The sequence below is a fragment of the Neopelma chrysocephalum genome, unplaced genomic scaffold (genome assembly GCF_003984885.1).
Source record: "Neopelma chrysocephalum unplaced genomic scaffold, ASM398488v2 Primary Assembly neopelma1_97883, whole genome shotgun sequence".
Lineage (NCBI taxonomy): Eukaryota > Metazoa > Chordata > Aves > Passeriformes > Pipridae > Neopelma > Neopelma chrysocephalum.
This window is the reverse complement of record NW_020926208.1, coordinates 1-10,645: the sequence shown is the minus strand read 5'-3', so window position 1 is coordinate 10,645 and position 10,645 is coordinate 1. Positions and strand designations below refer to the sequence as shown.

Here is a 10,645-nt window from a genome sequence, read left to right as displayed (position 1 = left end):
TGTGTGTGCAGAACAGGGCTGTGTGTGTGCAGAACAGGGCTGTGTGTGTGTGCAGAACAGGGCTCTGAGCAGGCTGTGGCCACGCAGATGAGCCTTGTGTGCAGAACAGGGCTCTGCACGGGGGGAGCGTCGCTCCTCTTGTTTGGCTCTTGTTCACTCGAAGGGTGTTTGATTTCAGCTCAGCTCCAGGCAGAGTTATTGCAGATCCCACAGCACAGGTTCTCTGTGATGAGAGAAACATGTGATCCCGGGGCCCAGAGAAGGAATTCTCCTGGAAGGCCCCTCCAGAGGGCAGGCTGCTCCTGGCCACCTGAGCAAACACCCGGCTGGCTGCTGAGCCCTGAGAAGGGAATGTCCAGGGCACACAGGGAAGGGCTGCACACGAGGGCCTTGGCTCTGGGCTTCCCCCCTGCCCTGCCAGCAGGGATGTGGGAGCCACAGCAGCAGAGATGGCTTTGGGAAGTGAATTCTGCAGAGGCCAAGAGCCAAGCAACTGATGGCACAAATGTGGGATTGCTCTTCACATGCCAAACACATTTTGCTAATATCACTTTGTTATGCAAATATGTAATTATTTCATTTCCCCCAGAAGGAGTATTTGTGGTTTCCTCTTCCCTGGGACCTCCGAGGGCTCGTGTGAAGGGAACAAATCACTGCCAGGTTACCGGGTTGCACGTTTTGTGGCCAGCTCTGAAAGAGCAGGAACCTGGAAGGGTTTTGGTGGAGGTTTTTTAAGTAGCAGTTTTGAAGGCACTGGTGTCTCTGAGGGCTTATTTTGTTTTTTCAAGTTGCTCTCAGAGGTCTGATCTCAAGAGTCAGGCTGCAGCTCAGAGGATGTGTTGGAGATACACAAACCATCGTGTTCTTACAGTACATTATTTGGCACCGTAGGTGCAGAAGAGGATTCAGTTATGCCCATTTTATTTACAGAGTTGTGGTATCTTGTTGGTTGGGGTATTTTTAATATTGCTTTTCTTGGCAGTAGGAAATAACGTGACTGAAGCTCGAAATGGCAATTCCAGTATTTCAGATGCATAAAGCTTCTTCTTTGGGATTGACAACTCAGCCATGGATATCAGCCAGAGACTGCTGCTTGTGCTGGTTTTTGTAGCTGTCAGTTCAAATAATTTTGTTTTCTTTCTGCAGGGATCTGCATTGGTTTTATTACTGGTGTTCAAAAAATCAATCACGCCTTCATGTTTTAACTATGAATGTTCACTTGTGCGGTTTGTTTTCTGTGTTGCACTGATGTCCATGTCTCACCCAGGGAAGTGAACAGTGTGATAGACTTTGTGTAGCACATTGCAAATGTGAATGGCCTGTGCTGGCAATACTGTGTGTGAGGCTCCATGCACTGACCTGCAGGCTCATCTCATTGTTCCCCTTCTCTGGGTCAGAAACCAAGGCATTTATAAACAGGGACAATTGAACGAGGCTCCTCTTCTACCTGCCCCGTGTTCCCAGCCAGGTGTGCAGGTGAGGCCCCCTGTGTGTTGTGCAGAGGATTTGGGAAGGGACAGTGTCCTGTCTGATGGGCTGTTGTGTGATGCTGTGGCACCGGTGAGGGGAGTGGGATATTTCTGTCCTTTTAGTGCTGAAAGGCAGCACGTGCAGGAGGCAGTGGAACTGTCCCAGCTGAGTAAGGAACACCTTGCTGTTCCCTGCTGGAGTGGAGGGTTTCCCTGGGTGCGTGTCCCTGCCGGTGGGCTTGAGGCTGCTGGGCACACCTGTGCCAGCCCCGCCTGGGTCGGGGGGTGACAGAGAGGGAAGCCGAGGGTCACTGAGCGTGACCTGGTACTCCTGGAGTTCTGGAGAGGCGTGCAGGACCCCAGCACAGCTCGGGGAGCATCCCTTGCACCTGCCCGCGGCGGACTGTGCTCTGCCGAGCCGGGAGACGTTCTGAGGGAGAAGGGCGAGTGCGGCGCGACTGGGAATTTTTGTTTTATTGCGATGGCGTTATTGTACGGCCCTTGGGAGGGGCTGGCTGGAGGCGGGCAGGGGAAGGTCCCCCGCCTCGTTCTCCGGCCGCCCAGGGGGATGGAGTTCGCAGAGCCTGCCCTGCCTCGGGCCGGTCGCTGCGCTGCCCCGGGGCGGCGGATCCCCGCGCTTCGGCCCCGGAGCGAGGGCGGGCGGGGCGATCGCCGCGGGTACCCCCGCACCGGGCGGCTCTCGCCCGGCTCGGCACGGCCCGGCAGCGGGGAGCGAGCACCGGGAGCGGCACCGCCGCCTCTGTCCCGGCAGCAACCTGCGCGGCCGGCAATAAAACCCCTCGCTCCGCGGCCGGTTTAGAGCGGGGCGCTTTCCTCCGCCCCGCTTTTTCCTTTTTTTTTTCCCTTGCCCAGGACCGGAGGCCGCCCCGTCCCCGGTTCCCTCTTAGCCCCGTGTGCTCCTGCCGGGGCCGCTCCTGCCGGGGCCGCTCCTGCCCCTCCCGTGCCAGAGGGGCGGGATGGCGGTGCCGGCCCGGTGGGTGCTGTGCCTGTGCCTGGGCTGGGGCTGCCTGTGCCTGGCGCTGCCGGACCCGCGACCGGACCGGCCCGGGCTGGGGCGGCGGGCGGCAACGGGGGCCCCGCGGGGTGAGCCCGGCCCGGGGCAGCGGCGGCACCACCACGGGCAGGGGCGGCTGGCAGAGCACATGCTGCGGCTCTACGAGCAGTATCGAGGGAGCCGGGACCCGCCGGGGCCGCCGCTCCGCCGGGGCAACACCGTGCGCGGCTTCCGACCGCTGCCCGCAGGTGAGTCAGGGCGCCACGGGACGGGAGCGGGGACCGGCTGGGCAGCGCTCGGCTCCGGGAACGGGGACCGGCGGGGTAGCGCTCGGCTCCGGGAGGGGGGACCGGCGGGGCAGGGCTGGGATCCGGGAGGGGGGACCGGCGGGGCAGGGCTGGGATCCGGGAGGGGGGACCGGCCGGGCAGGGCTGGGATCCGGGAGGGGGGACCGGCGGGGCAGGGCTGGGATCTGGGAACGGGGACCGGCGGGGCAGCGCTCGGCTCCGGGATGGGGGACCGGCGGGGCAGCGCTCGGCTTCTTGTTTAATTCTTGCCTTGCCGCTTCAGCTCGGCGTGGAGCAGCGCTGCCGAGCGCAGTGGGAGGGAGGTGCAGTAATTAGCGGATCGTCTCCAGAGTCTCCCGGTAGTGCTGTTTGGCATGTGTAGCCTCTGTTGAACCGAGAGCCGGTTTGCACTTGCTGGAACCATGGCACGGTTTGGAGATGGCTCAGACTGTCTGCAGCGTTCTCCCGTTGGGAAGTGGAGATAGTGCTGGCAATGAGAGGCAGTGACAGGGGAGTTCAGTCGAGGCATGGTTTGAGCATGGTAAATACTGCATTTGGCATCTTTGGCAGTGGCACTGAGATGTGTCTGTGATTCCAGACTGACATGCACAGGTAGACTGGTGCAAACGTACAATCACTTTCTGTAACGAGGGGGGAATGTTTAACATGCAGCATCCCAAAGGACCAGTGGCCCAGCAGACAGGGAAGGTGTCGCTGTCTTGGCGCTCCATCCCCTCGCTCTGTTCTGGTTTTTGTGCATCTGAGCTCTGCAAGGGCTAAACTGAACTGCCAGAAGCCCAATGTAGCCGTGGCTGGGATGTCCTGTCCAAATGCACTGCACCCCAAACCCCTGCAGTGTGACAGCAGTGATGCCCCACACAGCAGCCCCCTCTGCCAGGCTTTTCCTTCTCATCACACCAGTGCAGTGACCCAGCAGCTGTTGGGTGGGCAAGCATCTGTCAGTAACACTGAGAGCTGTCTGGGAATTTGAGTGACCTGCCTCGATTCCTTCCTCTCCTTGCAAGGAGAGCTGGGTGCTGGGCTTCCTTTAGGCTTCTTTGTGGGTCATTACTTCTGCTTTTTCAAAGGCAACAATATCTTTGATAAAGCAGCTCTGCACAGAGATCCAATACCAGGAGTGCCTTTGGTGTCTTAGGGTTCAGCCCTGCAAGTCTCTCCATCATAGGCTGCTGCAAGTGTTTCTGTCCACAGGTCAGGCTTCAGAGGTGTAAATACCCTGAGCTGGGAGGATGGAGGGCTGGGACTCCCCGGCTGCTGCTCCTGCACAGGAACCTCCTCTTGCCTCCCTGACATGACCTGTTTGCTGTCTGAAGTCTAACGTGTATGGCTTTATTCTACAGTGAGCAACTGCTTTACCAGAAGAGGGGAGGGTATAACATACCCCCCAGCCCCTAAAAACGTGAGGGGTGTTTGTAGTCCAAGCAGAGCAACATTTGCACCTCTACACATATCTGATTAAATCCTGTAGCATGTTAAACCCAGAAGGCCATTGCTTTAAGTCCATCTCTGTGGTCTTTCTGATGATATTTGTGCTCTCACTTGAAAATGGGTGCCAGCAGTCCCATAAACACACTGCTCACTAATCCCTTTCCTCTTCCTCTCACACTTCTACAGATCAACTGCCAGAGCAGTAAATTGGTTTGAAGTTTTTTGACACTTTAGTAAGTATTTCTGCAGAAGCTTTAACTGTTAGTTGTTGTCTTTCCCTTGCCAGAGGCAGCAGCAGCTCGTTTGGTGTGGTTACTGATGGCAGAAAAGCACATTTCCAGGAAACCCTTAGATCAGATGTTCCTCAGGATGGTGGCTGGAGTGGAAAGGCTTTTTCTGGTCTCTGACTCCTTCCTTGTGCCTGACTTGTGTCTGGCCAGCCCTGCCATGAAAATGGCACGGTCACCTTATTCCCCTTTTGAGGGGCTTTGTCCCCAGATCCTCTGCCTTGATCGTTGCACTCCTTGGCTCCAAATATCAGTCTCTCCTGGCCTTCCCCTCGTCCTTAATGGGGCTGCATCAGTTAATTTAATCCCTTGTGTTGCTGTTTCACCATCCCTGCCTCTGACTCCCTCAGGACTCAGCTTTTTGTCTGCCACGAGCAGAAGCTCCCCGAGAATCTGGGGATTCCTCTGCACCTACAGCAAGAGGCCTTGAAGCAAATCTTCAGTGGTTTCATTTGCAGTTTAACGTTGCAATTGAGGGATGGGATGAGAGCTTTGGCCTTTGGTTCTGATGAATGTTCACACCATCATTTATTCTGGCAGATTTGTTTTTCACTAATCTTGCTAGGTTGTCTCAGAGTGTAACTGTTCAGAGAGGAACCTTTGCTGCCTCTGACAAAGCTGAAAAGAAACTCCAGGCCCCAAATCCAGCTGTGAGTTCTGTGTCAGCTCCTGTCATTGCTGCTAGGACATTTCTAGGATGACAGAAACAGCCCTGAGAGAGAAAGAGGGGAAAGATAAAAACCTCAAAGCAGACTGGGTTTGCTCCTGAAAGCATTTTTAATCCCAGCACTGCTTAAGGAGCACATCTTGCAAATGAGTCATTTAAAAAACTCGAGCTGGAAGGTCCCTCTAATGATGTTATAGTGAGAGATATTACTTTAAACTCTTTTTGATTGACTGAATTTCAGGTAATTTCAGGTATTACACCTGCTCCCAGGCCAATTCCTGTGGTTTCAGAACAGCTGTGTTCTCCTCCCTTTTGAAAGGCCTTTCTGGGCTTTGTTGTGGGGTGAGGTGCCCACGCAAAGCGGGCAAAGGGAGCCTGGCACAGGGCAGCAGCACCTCAGCAGCTGGCATGAACCTGCAGTGCCCAGGGCAGCAGCACCTCAGCAGCTGGCAGCAGCCTGGCACGGGGCAGCAGCACCTCAGCAGCTGGCATGAGCCTGCAGGGACCAGTCTGGGCCCAATGCTGGCCCCAGTGTTTGGCAGCAGGTCCTGTGTTCTTTCACAGCAGGGAACCCCATCCTGGATCTTCCTCTGGCTCAGTACATGAGTTGGTGACTGGGAAGCAGCAGCAGAGTAAGAGCCAAGGTGGGAGAAAAGAGAAAATCTGGCTTCCAAATCTGTGTTCCTGGTGGGGAACTTGTTCCCATTTCCAGCTCTGAGGGAACTTTAGTGGCTGGGCTGTGAACCCAGGAACACCAAATTTTACAGTGGAAACACTGATCTGTTCTTCCTGGTGCCCTGGCACAAGGGCACCACTTCAATATCTTATTGAAACGAGGGCTCACGGTGACTGTGTAACTACGCAGTGCTCCTTACTGCAGCCTTTGTCACCCGTGGGATGGATTGAGCAGTCCATAAAAATGTCAGGGCATCCTCTATAAAGATAAATACCCCACATGTTACCAGGTCACCTCCCTGGCACAGTGTTCCCAGGCTGGGATGGGACCCCAGGTCACCTCCCTGGCACAGTGTTCCCAGGCTGGGATGGGAACCCAGGTCCCACAGTTGGGTTTTTTGGGATGGGAGCCGTTGAATCCGTGGGTGTCTGTGCTGGCCACTGGATCATTTTGCTGATGAAGGATCTGAGAACTCAGAGCTGGGAGGTGTTTTTGTAGGAAAACAGCCCCATCTGCTGCCAGTGCTTTCCCTAGGCACGGGGTTCCAGGCTGGGAGTGGCTGCTGGAGCTGGGCTTTGACACAGAGCTTTGGGGTCCTCGTGTGCCTGTCCCATGCCCTCTGGGATGTCTTTACAAAAGCAGCAGCCTGGTTTGTTTTGTGCTGCACTGTTCCACTTCAGAACAGGCAGGGGTTGTTAAGTGGAATTCTTACTAAAAATTAAAATGCAAACTTGTCATTCAAGTTACAGCAATGATTGAAATAATAACTTCTCTAACAGGTGCTCATGGGACACCATGAATTCTGGTTCCTAAGGCTGATGTACTCAGTGCTCTGCCACATTGTGGATTGACCTCATTCCATTGGTGATTCCAAACCAAGCAGATGTCAGGTCCTCCTGTGTGCTCAGCACCAGTGGAACCAACAGCCAGTGCTGGTGTGAGGGATTAAAAGCAGGATTGAATTGGAAGGAAATCCAGTTCCCCGGGCATAAATAACAGCTGGAAATTGGATGGATCTGGGACATCAGCTCTCAGCTCTTGGGAACTTCCCTCTGTGCTCTGCCATCGGGTTGGGCTGAGTGTGTGACCAAGGGGGGTCCTCTGGAAATACTTGGGCCTTTTCACTGCTCTGGCCCTGTCTCACTGAGGGAAACGTGGGTTGTTTTTCCCTAATTCCATGAAGCAATGCACCTGATACTCTGGGGAGAAGGGCTGTCTTTCCAGGGGGACTGGTTTCTGCTGGTTTGATGGATGGGTTGGAATATTCACGGCAAAAAAGTGTTTAGAAGAGGAGGCTGCTGGGATTGTTGGGGTGGGAGTGGGGCAGCACAGGGGGAATGTGCTGGGCTTACCCAAATGGCACCAGCAGCTGGGATGTCACACACAATGTCACACAGAACACGAGGGTGTCACAGTCTGGGACAGATCAGTGCTGGCAATCATGTTCTCACTTGCCTGGGCAGGGAGTTCCCTGGTATTTTGAGGGTGAGACTGGTGAGGCTGTTCATCCCTAGTAAGTGACCTGGGTGGGATGATTTCATGGACCCTGTGGCATTGGTGTTCTCAAGGGAAACTTCAGGCACGATCAGTGTCTGATCTGGCCAGGAGGCTGTGTCACATCAGCCTCTGTGTCTCTCCATGACTTTCTGAAATGTCCATATTCTTACCTAAGTGTTTCTTTCCCCAGGGAGGCCGGAGGGGCAGGAAATGTACGTTTTTAACCTGACATCACTGACAGAGTCTGAGGACGTGCTGTCGGCCTCGGTGTATTATCACATTGGAGATCTGCTGGGGGTCAGGTGGAACTGCTCCCAGCCCAGCAGCTGCTCCCAGCACAGCCAGGGGACACCTGACATTCACATGTGGCTGTCACTCTGGACCTTTCCTTCTGCTGGGAACCAGACCCGGAGCCTGGGACACTTTCTGATAAACGTCTCCAGTGCCTCCCAGGACGTCCTTTCCTGGCAGTGGCAGGACATCACTGGGCTCCTGCACAAGGCAAAGCGAAACAAGGAACTGCTGATGGGTGTGAAAATGGCTCTGAGGAGCCAGCAGCCCTGGGCAAGGGCACCTCCTTGCTGTGAGCCCTACATCCTGATCTATGCCAACGACTCAGCCATCGCAGAGCCAGAGAGCGTCGTGTCCACCCTGCGAGGGCACCGTGCCCCTCTGGCAGGAGTCCTGCCCAGGGCAGACAGCCGGGTGAGGAGCAGCCAGGTGAGGAGCAGCCCTGGGAAGCAGCGGAGGACTCGCTCTGCAGCCCCCCTGCTGCCCTTGCAGAACAACGAGCTGCCAGGGGCTGAGGAGCGCTCCGGCCATGAGGAGACGTGGGAGGGCAGGAAACCCTACAGAACCCTCCAGCCACAGCTGGCACAGAGGGCCAGGAGCAAGAAGAAGCCGAGGAAGAAGCACGCCCAGCAGAGTCAGAGCCTGCAGTTCGATGAGCAGACACTGAAGGCAGCCAGGAGGCGGCAGTGGGACGAGCCCAGGGCCTGTGCCCGGCGCTACCTCAGGGTGGACTTTGCGGACATCGGCTGGAGCGAGTGGATCATCTCCCCCAAGGCCTTCGATGCCTACTACTGCTCGGGGCAGTGCCAGTTCCCCATCCCTAAGGTAGGATCTCTGTGGGTTCTTTTGCACTGTCTCTGGCTGTAAACTGTGCATTTCCTTCCCTGGGACAGCAAAGGCAGCCAGTCCCATCCTGTGTTTGGCTCCGGTACCTCAGTGGTGTCTGTGTCTCGTGCTGCAAGGGGCAGTGCTTGGAACATCCAGTGAAAAGACAGGCTGGTAAAGGGAATTAAAAAAACACGACTTGGGGTTAGTTTTTTGTCCAGAACCCAAATTGCCGTGAAACATGTCCTGAATAGTGCTTATGGTGTGTGACCTTGTTATTAACCTGTTTAATGAACATAAAACAAGCCAGATCTGAAAAATTGCTGATTGCTCTGATGACAGAGTGAGGGGATCCCAGAGCAGTGATCCCGGCCCGCTGGCTTTCCAAGTGTCCTCTGGTTTGCCTGAGTTGGCATGTGAGTCCCAGGAGAGGCTGATGTGCTCCCAGCCCTGTGACCCGGGTGGATGAACTGGGCTCCGAGTGTCCTGTGCCCTCCTCAGCAGCAGGGACCCCCTGAGGCTCTCAGGGGGTGACAGTGGGCTGTGGGTTTGGAGGCTGCCCTAAAATGAGGGGTATATGAGGAACACCTGCAGGACCCTGCAGTGAAGGCAGTGCTTGGACTCACTGCAGCATCCCATTCCAGAGGCTTCACTTCTGCTACAGGGAAGCCTGAGCAGTCAGTCCCATAATACAGATGGCATTTCAGGGGCTTGAGGAACCAGGGGAGGAGGAACCGTGCCAAGGGGATGGAGCCCAGAGGAAGCAGCTGGGGAGGGCAGAAGCCTCTCCTTGAAGGAGGAGCTGACTTGCCTGCCCACCTCCAGCTGCAGTGGCAGGCTTTCAGGTTGCCAATCCAGGGGAGAAAATGCAAGGGAACAGGAAGAGCTGGAGTTCTTACCTTGGAATACATTTTTGCTTTACAGTACATGTTCCATACCTGCAGGAGAGGAGTTGTGATGCCACGTGGCCGATTCAGAGCCCTGATTTGAATTCCAGTGCTGCTGGCCCCAGGAAATAGGGTCTCCCTGGGTGTTGTACCCTTTGGCATGTGATCAGCAGGCCTGGCACACCAGTTGAGCTCCTGGTTGTTTGTGTGCAGAACTGCTCTGCAGCTGAGGAAGGGAAGGAGCCTGGGTGCTGCTGGAGCTTCCCCTTCCTTCTCCAGGCAAAAATGACACAAACATTGGAACTGTGTGATAATCTGAGACATGTTTTTGAATCCCTGGCTACTGCTGACTTCAAGAACAAACCAACAGAAATACCTTTCTAGAGATTAGCTGCCAAATGGAGACTTAGAACTAAAGGTACAAACGTGTTGTGCAAACGATGTGAGGAGCAGGAATCTCACAGCTATTCCTGTGCTCTTTGCTTGCAAGGTCACTGAGCCTTGCTCCTCAGCTTGGTCCTTATCTGCCCTTCAGACTGAATTTCTTCCCAGAAACAAATCCTCTCTCACCACAGCAAAAGTGCAGGTTGCACATTTGGCCCCAATGCCCTCATTCCATCCCTTTCCCAGGGTGTGTGCTGGAGCAGCCCAGGGAACTGCTTGGATTTCCAGGCTCTGTGTGTAAGAACAGCTCTGAAAACAAACCAAGAGTCTTTGGCTGAAAGCTGCATCTTGGGCATGTTTCATGCCCACCCATCTTCTGTACAGGTACTTGGATCTGCAAGGATTTGGGGGTTCAGAGGTAGAACTTTGTGTTTTGTGTTGCTATGTGTTTGTTTTTATTTTTGTGAGCATCTTGGTACATTCTGGTGTTGTGAATGTGGCCCAGGGACAATTTCACTGGGGTTGTTGGGATCCGGTTATTAAAAGCTGCCTCTGCCTGAATGAAGGGTGCAAACGAGGCCTTCTTTGGCAGTGCTTGGAGAGGATTATTTGCTCTGTTTCAGTGCTGCCTGTGGGAGCAGTAACCTGCTGTCTCTGTCTCCTGCAGGCGCTGAGGCCGTCCAACCACGCCACCCTGCAGAGCATCGTGCGCGCCGTGGGAGTGGTGCCCGGCGTGCCCCAGCCCTGCTGCGTGCCCGACACCATGGGCTCCCTCAGCATCCTCTTCTGGGACCACAACGGCAACGTGCTGCTCAAGGTCTACCCCAACATGACGGTGCAGTCGTGTGCCTGCAGATAACCCCAGGGCAGAAAGGAAACTGGGACCCAGTGGGAATGGAAGGGATTCCAAG

General features: G+C 55.2%; 1 protein-coding gene across 1 annotated transcript; it reads left to right on the top strand.

Moving 5' to 3' along the window:
- The first annotated feature begins 2,446 nt into the window (after window positions 1-2,446).
- On the top strand, window positions 2,447-10,598 carry LOC113961998 (bone morphogenetic protein 3-like). Its single transcript, XM_027672799.1, has 3 exons — window positions 2,447-2,732; window positions 7,538-8,463; window positions 10,402-10,598. Exons 1-3 carry the CDS (start codon window positions 2,447-2,449, stop codon window positions 10,591-10,593), a joined length of 1,404 nt encoding a protein of 467 aa, XP_027528600.1. The 3' UTR covers window positions 10,594-10,598.
- Window positions 10,599-10,645: the final 47 nt, after the last annotated feature.